Source organism: Salvelinus alpinus, chromosome 19 (genome assembly GCF_045679555.1).
Source record: "Salvelinus alpinus chromosome 19, SLU_Salpinus.1, whole genome shotgun sequence".
In the NCBI taxonomy this organism is placed as follows: domain Eukaryota; kingdom Metazoa; phylum Chordata; class Actinopteri; order Salmoniformes; family Salmonidae; genus Salvelinus; species Salvelinus alpinus.
In genome coordinates this window covers 44,638,262-44,658,766 of record NC_092104.1, presented here as the reverse complement: position 1 = coordinate 44,658,766, position 20,505 = coordinate 44,638,262, and the positions used below count along the sequence as shown (strand labels likewise).

Below are 20,505 nucleotides of genomic sequence, written 5' to 3'. Positions count from 1 at the left end.
CAACTAATCATCCCCAGTTTACAATTGGCTCATTCATTCCACCTCCTCTCCCTTGTAACTATTCCCCAGGTTGTTGCTTAAATGAGAATGTGTTCTCAGTCCTTACCTGGTAAAATAAGGGTTAAATAAATAGAAAATAGGACCTAAGCTATTGATTTCACATGACAGCGCAAGGGTGCAGCCATGGGAGGCCCACCCACCCACTGGGGAGCCAGTCCCAGCCAATCAGAATATGTTTTTCTCCCACAAAAGGGCTTTATTACAGACATAAATACTCCTCAGCACCCCCTCAGAAGATCCCTTAGGTGAAGAAGCCGGATGCGGAGGTCCTGGGCTGACGTGGCTACACGTGGTTTGCAGTTGTGAGGCCGGTTGGACGTACTGCCAAATTCTCTAAAACAACGTTGAAGGTGGCTTATGGTAGAGAAATTAACATTCAATTCTCTGGCAACAGCTCTGGTGGACATTCCTACAGTCAGCATGCCAATTGCATGCACCCTCAAAACATCTGTGGTATTGTGTTGAGTGGCTTTTTGTGTCCAGCACAAGGTGCACCTGTGTAATGATCATGTTGTTCAATCATCTTTTTGATATGCCACACCTATCATGTGGATGGATTATCTTGGCAAAGGACAAATGCTCCCTAACAGGGGTGTAAACAAATTTGTGCACAACATTTGATAGAAATAAGCTTTTTGTGCGTATGGAAAATATCTGGGATCTTTTATTTCAGCTCATGAAACCAACACTTTACATGTTGCGCTTATAACATACTTTAAACCTAGGCTGCTGTAACTGAAGTGTGTGGCCATGCACCATTGAATATCACAAAATACGCACACACATTGTCATAACAATGCACGATTCAATATGAAATTACAAACAATTGGTCATTGTTTGTGAAAATTAGTTTTCAATATTAGTTGAATATAATGTAAATTATCTTGCAGTATTAATGCACTGCAATTAAATGATTTTCATCACACAAATGTTTTCAGAGATAAATAGATTTTCATAGCCAGAAAATGAAATACTGTTCAAATAGGCAATACATTTTCAGTGTATTTAATGTTTGCTTGAAATTTGCTATAATTCCATAGTGTCTTATTACATTCTTTGAAGTCCAGGCAACCACACAAATTCCTATTGCATAGGCATAGGGCATGGAAAGGGAAACATCTCACCTAAACCTTCTTCATCTTATAAGATTACACTATTTAAAGATTATCTTGAGGCACATGAGATGGTATTAGGAAGACATTCAGAATTGAAACTGAGGCATACCAAGCAAAGATACATGACATGGAGTATGATGGAGCAAGACTAACTATCTACAACCGTAATAAAACGTTTTGGAACCGGAATGGAAAACATGCATTTCTTCCGTTTGGTGATGAACATGACCCAACTCAAGAGGCAGCCATTCAGTAAACTTGCACTGTTGGATGAAGACAAAGATAGTGAGTTCACCCTCTCCCCTGTGTCACTAGCAGAAGGCACAGTTAGGTTAACTATATTAGAGGGCAATAGTCTGTGGCTTGAATCACCCACTCCAATTACAAAGCACACTTCAAATAAACCTGGTTTACTATTCATATTGAACACGGCATCATGATTTTATTTCACAATTAATCACATTTATTAACCTCTACGGGATCGGTGTCTCCCCCCGCGGGACAGTTAAGCTAACGTAGGCTAATGTGATTAGCATGACATAAGTAACAAACAAAAAAAATCCTAGGACATAGACTTATCTGATATATGCAGAAGGCTTCGATTCTTGTTAATCTAATTGCACTGTCCAATTTACAGTAGCTATTACAGTGAAAGAATACCATGCTATTGTTTGAGAGTGCAGAATTATTAACTTGAAAATGTATTAATAAACCAATTGGGTACATTTTGGCAGTCTTGATACAACATTTTGAACAGATGTGCAATGGTTCATTGGATCAGTCTAAAACTCTGCACACACACTCTGCACATACACTCTGCACATACACTGCTGCCATCTAGTGGCCAAAATCTACATTATGGTCTTTCTCTTGCATTTCAAAACCCCCCCCAAAAAACGTATCTTTGTATTATCTTTTACCAGATTTCACACTTCCACAAACTTCAAAGTCGATGCATATCCTTGCTTCAGGTCCCGAGCTACAGGCATATTTGGGTAGGTCATTTTAGGCAAAAATTGAAAAAGGCTCATATCCTTAAGAGGTTTTAAACAGACTAAAATTAAATGTTCCCATGGATTGATTTCAATGTCACTCATCAAGTAATGGTTATACAATATTTCCTTTGTAACAAATGGTTTTATTTTTACACAACACTTTAAAAGTCTCACTTATTTGAATCTTAAACTTATAAAACAAATCATCACTTTGACTTGTGTTTACTTTTGCAGGTTTATTGACTATATGAATACTAGTATCTTGTGACAAGACTGTTTCCGCAAGACAGATTTAGTTTTGAGTTCCAAGATGTGATTATGTAAAATAAAAAGTAGATTATATAAGACACTAATCAATAACACAATATATTTAATAACACACAATCACATTGATGTACCAATGGAATCAGCTCTTAGGATGGAAATTTAACAAAGAATAAATAATTATATTTACTGTCCTAATGATACGGAGTTGCATTATCAAAGTCAGAAAATTCTAACATGTAAACAAATAAGAAATAGATGACATTTTCAAGTAGATAGAATCAATAAATCACATACCAGCAGAGTTAAAAAGGTTCATTAATATAAAATACAAATATTTGTATATTATTATTCAAATATCATAAGAAAATACATAATTATGAACTAAATATATTTTTGGTTTTGATTATTCATTTACCACAATCCTCGAAAACATTCTCAAAGTGCATAGGTTACTCATGTGACTACAAACAATTACCAAATAGCAATTACTAATACAATCATTTCCTCCATCTCTACTGTTAGTAGTTTTAAAAGAGTACTATGGAACTGCCCGCTATGCAGATGTGTATAATAAACTCAATGAAACGTACATACACAAAATAATAATATCTAAGTTACTTGGGTAAGATGAATTTATAATTACAGTAATTCTAAAAAATATGTATTTCAGTGAAAATAAATTACAGTTGACCGAAATGTTTATCCATAGACTATACTTTCGACAGTTCAGATGCATCTGCAGTTTTGCTCTATTGGGGCAAGAAATGGCAAATGTTTTAAAACGATTTGCAGTGGAAAACAAAAATGATAATTCCTTATTGGATAAGTCCAGGTAGTTCCTCCCCATTTCAGTACGTTTTCTTTCATTTTGTGCCTAGTGAACCTGATAACAATCAAACACAAATCGCCATGTAAAGACTCGGGTCCTATTGAAAGCTATTCCCTGTAAGAAAGTTTGAGGCATTGAAAATAAGCCACTAAACAGTTGACAGAGAAACATACTGATTAAGAGCAAGCAAATGCACTCAAAGGAGATCTTAAAAAGAGCACAGACTGGATGTGTGACACAACACCGGATCTAACACACACACAAACACAAACCTGTAGGAAAGCATAGCAACTCTCACTGCTTGTAATTGTCCCAATGGGGGGCAGATCATTGAGGGAATCGGGGGTTAGCTTGCGTGGTCACACGGTGTATTCTAGCTCGGCATTCATCTTGGTGTACATCTCATAGACGGCATCATTAGCGGCAGTAAAGTTGACTAGAAACTGTCGGATTTTGTCCAGGCAGTCCTCTTCCTTGACCTTCCGCCCCTTGGACAGCGCCGTCAGGAAATCTGCCTTGTAGGGAGCTGCGAACACGGCTGCCTTCAGTGGAAGACATTCAAGTAAAGTCAGTTCAAAATGCAGACTCGTCAGAATCATAAACAAAAGTTGCCTTTTAGATCTCAGTGAAGGTGACATCACTTGAACGATAGCCACTACTAGCACAACTAACTATCAATCGATTTATTTGAAGAAAAAAACTATATATAAATTTAAAACATCTCTAAAAAAAAAACTAATAATAAAAAATAAAATAAAAATCAGCTACACTTGCAGTTTAAATGGCAACGGAGAAGCTGTGTAATCAAGCAGTAATCTAAAGCAATCGTGCTATGGTGAGACGCTTACCTTGAAGAGCTTCTGCACCAGCCAACCATGGTACTTCTTCAGGGCCAACTCATAAGCTTTGGTGCAATTTACACGGATAAGGTCAGGGTTGTTCTCATCCTTCTCTCCATCCACCAGACTCTGCAGCAGGACCTGGATGAACCGGAGTCCCCTGGTCAATGAAGAACACGGAAACAAACAAATCAGACAGACAATACAAACGTGGAGCAACATACAGTATATCGAAGTAGACAGACTCAAGGGTAACACAGAAATTTCAGGTAGAACGCTTTATAATAAAGCGACTAGGTACATCCCTTTATTACTATGAGCAGATATGAGGCTTTATAATGTCTTATAATAAGGATGATATTAATATCCCTCTATTGAAGTTTCTACTGAATCAAAACGGCTGGTACTTATTAGAATCATTATGAGATGACGCAGAGATCGTATGCTCATGACAAGTCTTATAATGCATTATATCTGCATCATAATGCATTACAGCTGTAGGCATTAAGTACCGACTCAAAGAATCAAAAATACAAAGTTGTCTGACCTCTTTAGCCACATAAGTGCCAGGGTGGCTCCCACTTTGGGCCAGTCTGCTCCATGCAGCTCCTTCTCCGCCTCCAGGATTTTTTGGAGGGTCTTGAACCTGCTAGGGTTGCTGTCAAAAACTGCTTTGATTGTCTAAACAGGGATAGTACAGTAATATAGTCGTTTGTTTCAGGTTACCAGTTTCAAATTTGACCGTATAAAAATGTTGCTGTAGGCTACTTACTGTGATGTTCCCTACAATGTCTGCTTTAATTGGAGCAAAAACAGTAGAGCCAAGGCAGTCTGTCGAGAGATGTAAAAATACCATGTTTGCCCGTACTGGAGAAATAACATCCTCCACAATTCACATGTCAGCTTTGTCTACATTCCCAAGAGCTAGGATAAGAGCTAGGATAATACAGGAGAGAGGGGTACAATTAGCATTACTGCAAAACTATTTTGCTGAAACTTCTTTGTAACTATCAGTAAGACATGAATCCCCCCAAAATTGTCAAAAAGCCATCCATGGACATCCCACACCAATCCCAACAACAGGCTGCAGTATCTCTATGTCTAACGAGTAGTATGGAGCTGCGGGTCAAAGTATTGTTTCTTCAGCCTATGTAATGTATTTGGTGATGTTTTTTTCCCCCTACTGTTCAGAGAAATTAGTTATTGAAGTTGTTAGGCTCATGCCCCATCCTGCATCCTGATATTTTTTATTTTTTTATTTCACCTTTATTTAACCAGGTAGGCTAGTTGAGAACAAGTTCTCATTTGCAACTGCGACCTGGCCAAGATAAAGCATAGCAGTGTGAACAGACAACACAGAGTTACACATGGAGTAAACAATAAACAAGTCAATAACATGGTAGAAAAAAAAGAGAATCTATATACAATGTGTGCAAAAGGCATGAGGTAGGCAATAAATCGAATAATTACAATTTAGCAGATTAACACTGGAGTGATAAATCATCAGATGATCATGTGCAAGAAGAGATACTGGTGTGCAAAAGAGCAGAAAAGTAAATAAATAAAAGCAGTGTGGGGGGTGAGGTAGGTAAATTGGGTGGGTGGTTTACAGATGGACTATGTACAGCTGCAGCGATCGGTTAGCTGCTCGGATAGCAGATTTTTAAAGTTGTTGAGGGAGATAAAAGTCTCCAACTTCAGAGATTTTTGCAATTCGTTCCAGTCGCAGGCAGCAGAGAACTGGAAGGAAAGGCGTCCAAATGAGGTTTTGGCTTTAGGGATGATCAGTGAGATACACCTGCTGGAGCGCGTGCTGCGGGTGGGTGTAGCCATCGTGACCAGTGAACTGAGATAAGGCGGCACTTTACCTAGCATAGCCTTGTAGATGACCTGGAGCCAGTGGGTCTGACGACGAACATGTAGCGAGGGCCAGCCGACTAGGGCATACAGGTCGCAGTGGTGGGTCGTATAAGGTGCTTTAGTAACAAAACGAATGGCACTGTGATAAACTGCATCCAGTTTGCTGAGTAGAGTATTGGAAGCTATTTTGTAGATGACATCGCCGAAGTCGAGGATCGGTAGGATAGTCAGTTTTACTAGGGTAAGTTTGGCGGCGTGAGTGAAGGAGGCTTTGTTGCGGAATAGAAAGCCGATTCTTGATTTGATTTTGGATTGGAGATGTTTGATATGAGTCTGGAAGGAGAGTTTGCAGTCTAGCCAGACACCTAGGTACTTATAGATGTCCACATATTCTAGGTCAGAACCGTCCAGGGTGGTGATGCTAGTCGGGCGTGCGGGTGCAGGCAGCGAACGGTTGAAAAGCATGCATTTGGTTTTACTAGCGTTTAAGAGCAGTTGGAGGCCACGGAAGGAGTGTTGTATGGCATTGAAGCTCGTTTGGAGGTTAGATAGCACAGTGTCCAAGGAAGGGCCGGAAGTATATAGAATGGTGTCGTCTGCGTAGAGGTGGATCAGGGAATCGCCCGCAGCAAGAGCAACATCATTGATGTATACAGAGAAAAGAGTCGGCCCGAGAATTGAACCCTGTGGTACCCCCATAGAGACTGCCAGAGGACCGGACAACATGCCCTCCGATTTGACACACTGAACTCTGTCTGCAAAGTAGTTGGTGAACCAGGCAAGGCAGTCATTAGAAAAACCGAGGCTACTGAGTCTGCCGATAAGAATATGGTGATTGACAGAGTCGAAAGCCTTGGCCAGGTCGATGAAGACGGCTGCACAGTAATGTCTTTTATCGATGGCGGTTATGATATCGTTTAGTACCTTGAGCGTGGCTGAGGTGCACCCGTGACCGGCTCGGAAACCGGATTGCACAGCGGAGAAGGTACGGTGGGATTCGAGATGGTCAGTGATCTGTTTGTTGACTTGGCTTTCGAAGACCTTAGATAGGCAGGGCAGGATGGATATAGGTCTGTAACAGTTTGGGTCCAGGGTGTCTCCCCCTTTGAAGAGGGGGATGATCGCGGCAGCTTTCCAATCCTTGGGGATCTCAGATGATACGAAGGAGAGGTTGAACAGGCTGGTAATAGGGGGTGCGACAATGGCGGCGGACAGTTTCAGAAATAGGGGGTCCAGATTGTCAAGCCCAGCTGATTTGTATGGGTCCAGGTTTTCCAGCTCTTTCAGAACATCTGCTATCTGGATATGGGTAAAGGAGAAGCTGGGGAGGCTTGGGCGAGTAGCAGCGGGGGGGGCGGGGCTGTTGGCCAAGGTTGGAGTCGCCAGGAGGAAGGCATGGCCAGCCATTGAGAAATGTTTGTTGAAGTTTTCGATTATCACGGGCTTATCAGTGGTGACCGTGTTACCTAGCCTCAGTGCAGTGGGCAGCTGGGAGGAGGTGCTCTTGTTTTCCATGGACTTTACAGTATCCCAGAACTTTTTGGAGTTAGAGCTACAGGATGCAAATTTCTGCTTGAAAAATCTGGCCTTTGCTTTCCTGACTGACTGCGTGTATTGGTTCCTGACTTCCCTGAACAGTTGCATATCGCGGGGGCTCTTCGATGCTATTGCAGTTCGCCACAGGATGTTTTTGTGCTGGTCGAGGGCAGTCAGGTCTGGAGTGAACCAAGGGCTATATCTGTTCTTGGTTCTGCATTTTTTGAACGGAGCATGCTTGTCTAATATGGTGAGGAAGTAACTTTTAAAGAATGACCAGGCATCCTCAACTGACGGGATGAGGTCAATATCCTTCCAGGGTACCCGGGCCAGGTCGATTAGAAAGGCCTGCTCGCAGAAGTGTTTTAGGGAGCGTTTGACAGTGATGAGGGGTGGTCGTTTGACCGCGGACCCGTGGCGGATACAGGCAATGAGGCAGTGATCGCTGAGATCTTGATTGAAGACAGCTGAGGTGTATTTGGAGGGCAGGTTGGTCAGGATAATGTCTATTAGGGTGCCCATGTTTACAGATTTAGGGTTGTACCTGGTGGGTTCCTTGATGATTTGTGTGAGATTGAGGGCATCAAGCTTGGATTGTAGGACTGCCGGGGTGTTAAGCATATCCCAGTTTAGGTCACCTAACAGAACAAACTCTGAAGCTAGATGGGGAGCGATCAATTCACAGATGGTGTCCAGGGCACAGCTGGGAGCTGAGGGGGGGTCGGTAGCAGGCGGCAACAGTGAGAGAATTATTTCTGGAGAGATTAATTTTTAAAATTAGAAGTTCGAACTGTTTGGGCATAGACCTGGAAAGTATGACAGAACTTTGCAGGCTATCTCTGCAGTAGATTGCAACTCCTCCCCCTTTGGCAGTTCTATCTTGACGGAAAGTGTTATAGTTGGGTATGGAAATCCCAGAATTTTTGGTGGCCTTCCTAAGCCAGGATTCGGACACGGCAAGGACATCAGGGTTGGCAGAGTGTGCTAAAGCGGTGAGTAAGGCAAACTTAGGGAGGAGGCTTCTGATGTTGACATGCATGAGGCCAAGGCTTTTTCGATCACAGAAGTCAACAAATGAGGGTGACTGGGGACATGCAGGGCCTGGGTTTACCTCCACATCACCCGAGGAACAGAGGAGTAGTAGGATGAGGGTGCGGCTAAAGGCTATCAAAACTGGTCGCCTAGAGCGTTGGGGACAAAGAATAAAAGGAGCAGATTTATGGGCGTGGTAGAATAGATTCTGGGCATAATGTGCAGACAGGGGTATGGTGGGGCACGGGTACAGCGGAGGCAAGCCCAGGCACTGGGTGATGATAAGAGAGGTTGTATCTCTGGACATGCTGGTCTCAATGGGTGAGGTCACCGCATGTGTGGGGGGTGGGACAAAGGAGGTATCAGAGGTACGGAGAGTGGAACTACGGGGTCCATTGCAAACCAAAACAATGATAATGATAACTAGCCTGAACAACAGTATGCAAGGCATATTGATATTTGAGAGAGACATACAATAAGGCATAAAGTGATTGCAGGTCTTGATTGGGAGAGCTAGCTAAAACAACAGGTAAGATAACAGCAGCAATAACAGGGTGCTAGTCTAACACAGCAACAACAGGTAAAAATGGCGACGACTAGGCAGAGAGGGTCGGATTAACTACACACAGATCCTGAGTTAAAGCACAGAGCCGACAGATAAAACACAAATAAACAGAATGGAGTACCGTGAATTAATGGACAGTCAATCAGGCATCAGCTATGTAGCCAAGTGATCATAGTGTCCAGGGGGCAGCCGTAGATGGAGCAGGGAGGCCTCCACTAAGCTAGCACGCGGCGTTTAAAGTTAGTAGCCCGGGGGGTGGTCTGCTCAGACGGAGGGGGTCTGCTCAGACGGAGGCCGGTTGAGGGCACAGCGGGTGGGGTATACGTCTGCAGACCAGACGTGGTCGTGTCGACAGAGAATCCAAGCCGGATGGCGATGGCGAAAGAGAGGTTGTGAATTGTAGAATTGTGTTTGCTAACTGGTGCTAGCTTCGTGGCAGTGGCGCTAGCTGCGCTAGCTACAAGCTAGCTGTGAGGATCAGAAGTAGTGGCTCAGGGATTACGGCAGGAATCCGGCGTTGTTGTCGAGAGACAGTCCGATACTGGTAAATTGGTGAGTAATATCCAGGCTAATAACAGGGCTGGTGTCTGTGCAGAAGGTGGCTAAATTAGCTTGTAGCTGATTTAGACCAGTTGTGATGGATTGGCAGGGCTCTGTGTCGGCAAAAAAAGGTCCAGGCCAATTGGCAAAATATGTATTGTAGCACAAGAATTAGCCGGAGGACCTCTTCGGCTAGCCGGGAGATTGGCCTAGCTCGAGGCTAGCTCAAGGCTAACTGTTGCTTGCTTCGGGACAGAGACGTTAGCCAGGAGTAGCCACTCAGATTGCAGCTAGCTATCTGATCCGGTGTAAAGGTCCAGAGCTTGCGGTAGTAATCTGGAGATTTGGTAGAGAAAAAGCAGTCCGATATTCTCTGGGTTGATATCGCGCTGTGCAGACTGGCATGTATTGACCAAGCTGAGGCTGGCTGGTGTCCGAGTTAACGGTAAAGACCACTAGCAGTGACTAACTGATAACTAGCTAGTAGTTAGTTAGCTGGCTAGCTTCTGATGGGGGTTCCGGTTCTAAAGTATAAAAATAGCAGATCCGTACCACATTGGGTGTTGGGGGTTGCAGGAGAGTATATTCAGTCCGTAGATGGAAAGTGAGATTAAAATATAAACGGAAAAAAACGAGGAAAACGATTATTTACACGGGACAAGACAAAAACACACGTCCGACTGCTACGCCATCTTGGATTCAATATTACCAGGTTCTGACAACTAAAAGTAACATCATGGAGTTACACAATTCAATTTTTAGGCCTACCGAGTGGCGCAGCAGTCTAAGGCATTACTACAGACCCGGGTTCATTCCTGGGCTGTGCTACAACCAGCCGTGTTCGGGTGTCCCATAGGACGGCGCACAATTGGCCCAGCGCCGTCCGGGTTAGCGGAGGGTTTTGACGGGGGAGGAGAGCTTTACTTGGCTCATCGCACTCTAGCGACTCCTTGTGGCGGGCCGGGTGCCTGCAGGCTGACCCTGGTCACCAGTTGAACAGTGTTTCCTCCGACACATTGGTGCTCTTGGCTTCCGGGTTAAGCTGGCGGGTGTTAAGGAGCGCGGTTAGGAGGGTCATACTTCAGAGGACGCATGACTCCGCCTCTACCTCTCCTGAGCCCGTTGGGGAGTTGCAGCGATGAGACCAGATCAAAAATTAGGGAGAAAAAGGTGGGTGAAAATACAACAAAAATTAAAATGCTAATAGAGGTACAATTTATTTGCATTGGATTTGTGCCACAATTGCTTAAAAGTTAGCAGTTTAAACAGTGACCAACAAAACCAAAGCATGGGTGGCTGTCATACCTTGTCTATAGACTGCTTACAGGGTAAGAAAACCAATGTAATTTGGGTGAACTATCCCTTTAACATTGAAAGGGGGGGGCTTCAAACTTGTGGTCAGAACTTGGTAATATCAAGGTGTAGGATGGAACACGAACCTAACAACTTCAATGACATTTCTCTGAAATACGGAAAATAAACGTCACCAAATTCACTGGGAATACATTACATAGGATGAAGGAACAAAGAATACTTTGAGGGGCAGCTCCATACTATATACTTGTTGTTGGGGTGGGATTGGTGTGGGGCGTGAGGGGTCCGTGGGTAGCTTTTGACCACTCCTTTGGATTCCTTGTCTATTTTTTATTTTATTTTTTTAAGTTTGGTCCAATTCAGATGTTTGTTACAATATTTCTTGAATATTATATGGATCCTATACATTTTTAATTGTCAATTTGGATGCAATCAATTAGATCAAATAATATTTCAACAAATTAATCTTCTGTTTCTAATAACATGCATCATTTCAGAACAATTTGAGATGGTGGGTGTGCTTTGAGGTGGAACGAGAGCGAGAGAGAAAGAGAGACAGGACTACCTGTGGCCTCAATGGATCACGTCCCTTGAAGATTAACAATGCAGCCTAATAAACCCCTACGCTCTGTCAAATACTTTTGGCAAAACAAAGCCTTTTCATTAGAACTAGAAAAACACAGGGTTGAGACAAACAGAGAATAGCATTCTGAGCTCTATGACTATGACTGAGCATGACTTGAATGCTTTTGATACAAAATGGTAGGTCGACAGCAAACTCTTATTGAACTTGAAAATCAACAAAATGCTAAATAATTCACTCTGCTCAGAGCACCTGACAGATTTCTGAAAGCACCAGAGAGACTCATAAAACTTTAAGTAGGTCCTAGTATCGTGCCAAATCCAATGGGTCTAATCCAATGCATCGGCCCTAGGCCTATCTATGCAACCGGAAAAGGAAATATATCCTCACATCATCTGTCTCTTTGAACCTTGGCGAGACCTCCAACAGGACCAACATTTTGCCCCACATTTTCAAACAGTTTTTTTTCTCTTCATAGCAAGGTATAGGCTAGTTCTGTATAGTAACCTACATGTGCACATTCAGTTTAAAGACTTAACAGTTTGTCACAATGCATTTCTTCGCTTAGCCTTGTCTTTCCCCAAGCCATTTACATAACTACATAAAAGGGGGCCTGGCTGTTCATTTGGGGTAGCCCAGTGGACGACTTACATTCCGACCACACACGGCTTAAAGTGGAATGCAACTGACAACTGTTAGCCCTCAGCCCCAGAAGGCTATCCATTGTGCAAGTGGTACTGGTATCTTCTCTAGTTACAGAGAAGCCCCACCTTTGTCCTTATCATTTAGAGAGAGACATGCCTCTATCTATCCTGAATGTTATTCATTCATGACTACCACCAAAGATGCCCATCTCTCATTTTCCACCCCATACAAATAAAACCCTTTTCTCTCTCTCAATTGCTTCCACATAATGCTTTTGTGCGGTTGCTTTGGAAGGTCCAGGCTATGTGATGAAAGCAGAGGTCATCAATTGTATTATCGATGAATCCTAACATCAAGTGTAAACATACAACTGAGGTAAAGGTTGGTGGAAAAACAAAGAGAAGATCCTATCCTAGGCATATCCTCCAAAGAGATTTGAAATTCCAACATTATATAGGCTAGTCACAACTCAATGTAGCAGTTATGTATAATTGAGTTGCGACTGATTATATCATGACACAAAATTCGTTACAGCATTAAAAAAAAAGATAGAACACAAAATAAACCATACAAACACATATCCAGTTTCTTGAGTTGATAAGGTCAAATGGAAAGTTGCCTAAGAAATTATTAGGTCAGTTGGATCAATGACAACAAAATGGAAAGATGTTAATTTCAACACCAGACTTGGGTGTTTTCAGGGGTTTCACCTGCCTAATTCAGTAGAGTATCTTTGGCATACAGGATGAAGCCACACAATGATGCCCGGTGGGCTACACAGTCAGTGAATGGCCAAGGGGAACTCAACACCGCGCTAATCAATTTTAACAACTTCAAATCGAGGCCAGTGAATTAAATTATTAATGCAAAAGGTTTGTTGACTGCTTGATAAAGAGACATACGATCCCAAAAAAAGATTGTCCCTTATGGCATTTAATTGCTTGGGATTGACAGAGGTGTTTTTGACAGATTGCTTCTCACATTCTGAAATCCCAAAAGCAAACTATCCCACAGGCAAATCAGACTATGAAGTTAATTTAAGTCCGTTTTCTACACATATGAATGCTTCTCCTCACTCCTGGCATTGTCAGGTCAATCAAATGTTGATAACTCCACCCTTGCAGGCATACAAAATATTCAGAGAAAAGCAATTTGCCTATGACAAGTTGATGGCTAGCCACAAGAGTGTGATCATAAATTGTCTTTATCCATGATGGGCTGTATTAAATGGTGTGGCTTAACGGACAATATGTTGTTTGTTGCAACAAAATAGCGAGCAATTTGGGTGGTCGTCTATGCACAGACTGTGGTTAGAATTCATGTAGCAAGCTGAAATCATAGTTTGCAAGCTACTTACCAAAGAATGGCGGAAGATATGACACCGACTCCAAGAATGATCTAGTTTCCACTTGTTTATCGGCTGGAAGCTGTTTAAATTGGTGCTCCATAAGAAGAGCCATCGTTAACACTAGACACAATATCTCTGACAATAACCGCGACCAGTGAAGTGATTTGTAAAACCCGGAACTGCCACCGAAGTGAGTTTGTGAGCCTCTCCAACAGTGCACGCCCCTTTCTGGTCCGAAAGATGCCTGGAAAGCACAGAAGCTGACTCAGAATGCTCATTTAAATAGATGGGAAGCAGTGCACCAATCAAGTGAAAAATGAGGGTTATTAAAACACTACATGGAATTTTGCATAGGTATCTATCTGACAGCAGAACGTCTCAACATGTAGTACATTATGTAATAGTAGCCTATGCAACTTGTAAAAGCTGCCTTTTTAAATGCTTAATTGGTCAGGGAGCTGGGTACTTTTTATACATCATTATACGGCCAAGTGGATTATATCCCGTGGTGTAATCATTAGCCAAACAGTTGCAACTAAAACACGAGTTTCTATTGGACAAATTCAGATAGTTTCCTCCCAGTTTCGTTTCGTTTAAGAAACGTTTTGCATCAGAATCGGCGTAATGAATATGCCCCTGTTGTTTGCTGTTTTGGTGTCAGAAGATGGATGATGCTCACTCATGTGGTCATTGGAAAGGACTTGTGAAAGTGATGTAGGTATTCCTGCAACTGTCTAGTAATCAACAATACAATTAGAACAAAATGAGCATACTATATTCAAATTGAACTCATTGTGCGCTGCTAGACGTTTCGCAGAGAAAGGAAGATAAAACCTTGTACTTCTGGTCTAATTCCTTGATATAGCAGATACAGATGACAAAGGCCGAGAATGATCTGTTCTCCATTAAAGATTTAGCTATATATAAATAATTCATCAGACAATTATGTCTCCACTTAAGCCTACTCCTGGTGTGCTTCTTTATGCAATGTGGAATCACAACTTGGTGACAGTGGGCCAAGAACGGATTTGCATACAATTACTGCAGGAAATGTACTCCCGAAAATTCTGAGGGTTACCTCTACCCAGGTCACTGCGACTGTCAGTCCAACACATTACCTGCTATGCAAAGACATCTTGACATGGTCGCTAGGAGTTGTACTTATAGGTGTATACACACAACCCCTGTCTTCAGAAAGCTCGTCCCGTCCCACATTTCACTCTAACAAGTCCCTTGATCTTGCTCCTACGTTGGGATGTGCTGTCGAAGACTACCCATGTACGTTTCTCACACTGAACGCTTAGAAGACATTATCGATGTCTGCAACCAAGGGTCATCCCTCTTCTAACACCAATGTAGCGAAGTCAGAGGGCACATTGAACCACATACATTGAACTGTCACCCAAACCTTAGCCGTTACGGAGAGATCTGAACACTCATGGTGAGGTCGCTAGGTGTTTGGTTAGTCGCTACAGTAGCATACAGTATGTTGCACTGGCCAATATGAAGGCATGCGCTGTTCCTTTCGCTGATTTGTCCCAATCAGGGATCCCATCTACCCATCACCTCACCAATCAATCAATCAGCAAATTCACTAGTTTCAGTTTTTGGCTAAATTCAATACCACCAGCTGGTCTAAAGCAAAAACGCTGAATTAAAATCATGGATTTGGGTTGAAGTGCTGCGTGTATGCTTGGCATACATTCATCAATCGCCAATAAATTACAACGCCATTCTCGTTGCGCTGTTTGACCCTTGTGATGCGCCATAGTGTAACTAGGAAGAGAATTGGTTACTAAGTGAAACGGGAAGAGAAAGAAATGCAAGGATTTTCTCCAGTTGCAATCTAACATAGCTAGCTAATTTATATGAAATTATATTTTGTAGAAGGAACGTAGACCGGTAAGCAATATTATTCAAAAATATCTCTGTAAATACAGATGCGAATTTTACGCTAGCTAACGTTTGCTACGACTTGATAATGGTTTGCTAGCGTCATGACACGTCATGATATTTTGAATCTACGTTAGCTAAATTAGCAAACCTAAAGCGTTAACTACCTAGCCAGTAACGGCTTTGTCCATTGCGATTGTCTTTAACACCAGCAGTTTTGTCTATTTCTAAATAGCTAATTAAATAGGTGAGTTTTTCAATCTGGATCAATGGCTCTACCAACCCTCTCTGCCCACATTGGCCGAGTCGAGTTCGTTCTCTGGAAAGCCAGATGGTGCGGCAGGGGGAACAGGAGGCACGTTGGCGGCAACACTGGGAGCTGCACGCAATACACTAAAGACAACAACAGAACATTGTAAGCATTAAGCAGGCACACTGGAGTTCTCGTCAATCATACCAGATGAGGCAGGCTAATTAACAACGCAACTGCATTTTCTGTCCACTGTTTCGTTGATACTTTTGAAACTGATCATTGCCTGAGATATATATATATATATATGTGTGTGTGTGTATGTATATATATGTGTGTACAGTTGAAGTCGGAAGTTTACATACACTTAGGTTGGAGTCATTAAAACTCGTTTTTCAACCACTCCACAAATTTGGCTGATTTCTTTTTGCATGACATCAAAGTAAATCAGCCATATTTGTTGAGTGGCTGAAAAACGAGTTTTAATGACTCCAACCTAAGTGTATGTAAACTTCCGACTTCAACTGTGTGTGTGAGTAACCGAAAGGACTAGTAACCGAAAGGTTGCAAGATCGAATTCCGGAGCTGACAATGTAAAATCTGTGGTTCTGCCCCTGAACAAGGCAGTTAACCCACTGTTCCTAGGCCGTCATTGAAAATAAGAATTTGTTCTTAAATGACTTGCCTAGTTAAATAAAAAAATCTCTCTCACTCTCTATATATATACACTGCTCAAAAAAATAAAGGGAACACTTAAACAACACAATGTAACTCCAAGTCAATCACACTTCTGTGAAATCAAACTGTCCACTTAGGAAGCAACACTGATTGACAATAAATTTCACATGCTGTTGTGCAAATGGAATAGACAAAAGGTGGAAATGATAGGCAATTAGCAAGACACCCCCAATAAAGGAGTGGTTCTGCTGGTGGTGACCACAGACCACTTCTCAATTCCTATGCTTCCTGGCTGATGTTTTGGTCACTTTTGAATGCTGGCGGTGCTTTCACTCTAGTGGTAACATGAGACGGAGTCTACAACCCACACAAGTGGCTCAGGTAGTGCAGCTCATCCAGGATGGCACATCAATGCGAGCTATGGCAAGAAGGTTTGCTGTGTCTGTCAGCGTAGTGTCCAGAGCATGGAGGCGCTACCAGGAGACAGGCCAGTACATCAGGAGACGTGGAGGAGGCCGTAGGAGGGCAACAACCCACCAGCAGGACCGCTACCTCCGCCTTTGTGCAAGGAGAAGCACTGCCAGAGCCCTGCAAAATGACCTCCAGCAGGCCACAAATGTGCATGTGTCGGCATATGGTCTCACAAGGGGTCTGAGGATCTCATCTCGGTACCTAATGGCAGTCAGGCTACCTCTGGCGAGCACATGGAGGGCTGTGCGGCCCCGCAAAGAAATGCCACCCCACACCATGACTGACCCACCGCCAAACCGGTCATGCTGGAGGATGTTGCAGGCAGCAGAACGTTCTCCACGGCGTCTCCAGACTCTGTCACATGTGCTCATGTGCTCAGTGTGAACCTGTTTTCATCTGTGAAGAGCACAGGGCGCCAGTGGCGAATTTGCCAATCTTGGTGTTCTCTGGCAAATGCCAAACGTCCTGCACGGTGTTGGGCTGTAAGCACAACCCCCACCTGTGGACGTCGGGCCCTCATACCACCCTCATGGAGTCTGTTTCTGACCGTTTGAGCAGACACATGCACATTTGTGGCCTGCTGGAGGTCATTTTGCAGGGCTCTGGCATATATATATATATACACACACACACACACACACAGTTGAAGTCGGAGGTTTGCATACACCTTAGCCAAATACATTTAAACTCCGTTTTTCACAATTCCTGACATTTAATCCCAGTAGAAATTCCCTGTCTTAGGTCAGTTAGGATCACCACTTTATTTTAAGACTGAAATGTCAGAATAATAGCAGAAAGAATGATTTATTTCAGCTTTTATTTCTTTCATCACATTCCCAGTGGGTCAGAAGTTTACATACACTCAATTAGTATTTGGTAGTATTGCGTTTAAATTGTTTAACTTGGGTCAAATGTTTCGGGTAGCCTTCCGCAAGCTTCCCACAATAAGTTGAGTGAATTTTGGCCCATTCCTCCTGACAGAGTTGGTGTAACTGAGTCAGGTTTGTAGGCCTCCTTGCTCGCACACGCTTTTTCAGTTCTGCCCACAAATTTTCGATAGGATTGAGGTCAGGCTTTGTGATGGCCACTCCAATACCTTGACTTTATTGTCCTTAAGCCATAACTTTGGAAGTATGCTTGGGGTCATTGTCCATTTGGAAGACCCATTTGCGACCAAGCTTTAACTTCCTGACTGATGTCTTGACGTTGCTTCAATATATCCACATAGTTGTCCTACCTCATGATGCCATCTATTTTGTGAAGTGCACCAGTCCCTCCTGCAGCAAAGCACCCCACAACATGATGCTGCCACCCCTGTGCTTCACGGTTGGGATGGTGTTCTTCGGGTTGCAAGCCTCCCCCTTTTTCCTCCAAACATAACGATGATCATTATTGCCAAACAGTTTTATTTTTATTTCATCAGACCAGAGGACATTTCTACATAAAGTACAATCTTTGTCCCCATGTGCAGTTGCAAACCGTAGTCTGGCTTTTTTATGGCGGTTTTGGAGCAGTGGCTTCTTCCTTGCTGAGCGGCCTTTCAGGTAAATGTCGATATAGGACTCATTTTACTGTGGATATAGATACTTTTGTACCCGTTTCCTCCAGCATCTTAACAAGGTCCTTTGCTGTTGTTCTGGGATTGATTTGCACTTTTCGCACCACAGTACGTTCATCTCTAGGAGACAGAACACATCTCCTTCCTGAGTGGTATGACAGCTGCGTGGTCCCATGGTGTTTATACCTGCGTACCATTGTTTGTACAGATGAATGTGGTACCTTCAGGCGTTTGGAAATTGCTCCCAAGGATGAACCAGACTTGTGGAGGTCTACAATTGTTTTTTCTTAGGTATTGGCTGATTTCTTTTGATTTTCCCATGATGTCAGGCACTGAGTTTGAAGGTAGGCCTTGAAAGACATCCACAGGGACACCTCCAATTGACTCAAATGATGTCAATTAGCCTATCAGAAGCTTCTAAAGCCATGACATCATTTTCTGGAATTTTCCAAGCTGTTTAAAGGCACAGTCAACTTAGTGTATGTAAACTTCTGACCCACTGGAATTGTGATACAGTGAATTATATGTGAAATAATGTCTGTAAACAATTGTTGGGAAAATTACTTGAGTCATGCACAAAGTAGATGTCCTGACTGACTTGCCAAAATTAACAAGAAATTTGTGGAGTGGTTGAAAAACGAGTTTTAATGACTCCAACCTAAGTGTATGTAAACTTCTGACTTCAACTGTACATATATATATATATATATATACGCACACATACATACACACATATATATATACACACACACACACACACACACACATAGATCTATATACACACAGTTGAAGTTGGAAGTTTACATACACCTTAGCCAAATACATTTAAACTCAGTCAACAAGCAAGGGAGTCCACACGTTGGCAGCTATTTATTAAATAAAGTATAAAACTACAAAGGAAAACTAACCTGTGACGTGTGAAAGTAGGCATGTGAGGGGTGTAATGGAGATATAGGTCAAATGTGTGTAAGTGTTGAAGGGTGCACCTAATCAAAAAACAATCAACCAAATCACAAAACAAAATGGTGCTTATGGAGAGAGCCAGGACTGGGCACCAGGAACTTTGATATTGTAGATGATCCCAAACCCAGGCACAACTTGTCACCTTAATGACCCAATCAGCTCCACCTGTCCCCAATCTGCAAAGAAGAGTCAAGTGACACAAGCCTAATTTGAGGCTATTGCACTGTCCAACTAAAGAGAGCCCAGGATGAGCTCTCATGTCCCCCTTGTTTTTTTTAACTGCATGTGAATTGACACAATGGGATCATCCCCCTTCACCAAAGGGACCTCTGCTTGTAATGTCTGTGTTGTCCACCAGGAGGAGTACTGCAGACTCCTGCCAGACCTGTTGTAGTAGGAGCAGGGGGACCAGAGGCTGGAGAGGGCGGTGGCAGACGCCGCCAGGAAGAAGCATGTCATCGAGGAATAGCTCCAGTTGGAGAGGTGGTGGGAGGCTGTTTGCTGTCCTGTACAGGTTAGTAGTATCACCACTTATGACTCCCGCTGCCAGTCTAGGTCTGACTAAGGGGTGGAGATCTGCATTTGTGTTGCAAAGTGAATTGAATGTCTTGTCCTGCCAGGGAGAAGTCCCAGCGTGTTTGGGAGAAGTTGGAGGCAGAGTAGGAGAGGAGAGCCAGGGAGAGGCTCATGCAGGAGGTGAGTGGACTTGAGGGGAGGGCATGTGCAACACACCAAGGAGTGCCAAGCTTGTCTTTGTAGTGACAGCAGACTAGAGAATCCCAGCTCTCTCCCTTTGCTCCCTGAAACCGTCAGGCTCAGAATGAGTCTCTGAGGAGGCGGGGGGAGGGCTGGAGGAGGCAGACCAGACGCCGAGAGGGAGGAGGAAGAGGGCCAAAAGACGGCTCGGATACAGGAATGGCCTGTGTTGACCGGGGTCAGTTGGCCGGGTTAGATGGAGTGGAGGGAGGCCCAATGATGTAGCTCATTGTTCTCTCTCCCCTGCAGGTGGCGCAGTGGGAGGAGCAGCGCCAGAGGGGGCAGGTGAAGGAGAGGGATGCTCTAAGGCTGCAGGAGGAAAAGCGGAGGCTGGAGACTCGTAGGATGGCCCAGCAGGGCTACCAGGACATGGTACTGGTCCAGTTCCATTAGGGCAAGCAAAGCCAA

At 43.3% G+C, this 20,505-nt stretch overlaps 1 protein-coding gene across 1 annotated transcript; it reads right to left on the bottom strand.

Annotated features, from left to right (window-relative positions):
- Window positions 1-2,292: 2,292 nt before the first annotated feature.
- Window positions 2,293-13,777, bottom strand: LOC139545702 (glycolipid transfer protein). Its single transcript, XM_071353750.1, has 5 exons — window positions 13,538-13,777; window positions 4,878-4,936; window positions 4,653-4,786; window positions 4,115-4,265; window positions 2,293-3,808 (listed from the first exon to the last, which is right to left on the bottom strand). Exons 1-5 carry the CDS (start codon window positions 13,638-13,640, stop codon window positions 3,626-3,628), a joined length of 630 nt encoding a protein of 209 aa, XP_071209851.1. The 5' UTR covers window positions 13,641-13,777; the 3' UTR covers window positions 2,293-3,625.
- Between the last annotated feature and the right edge of the window lie 6,728 nt (window positions 13,778-20,505).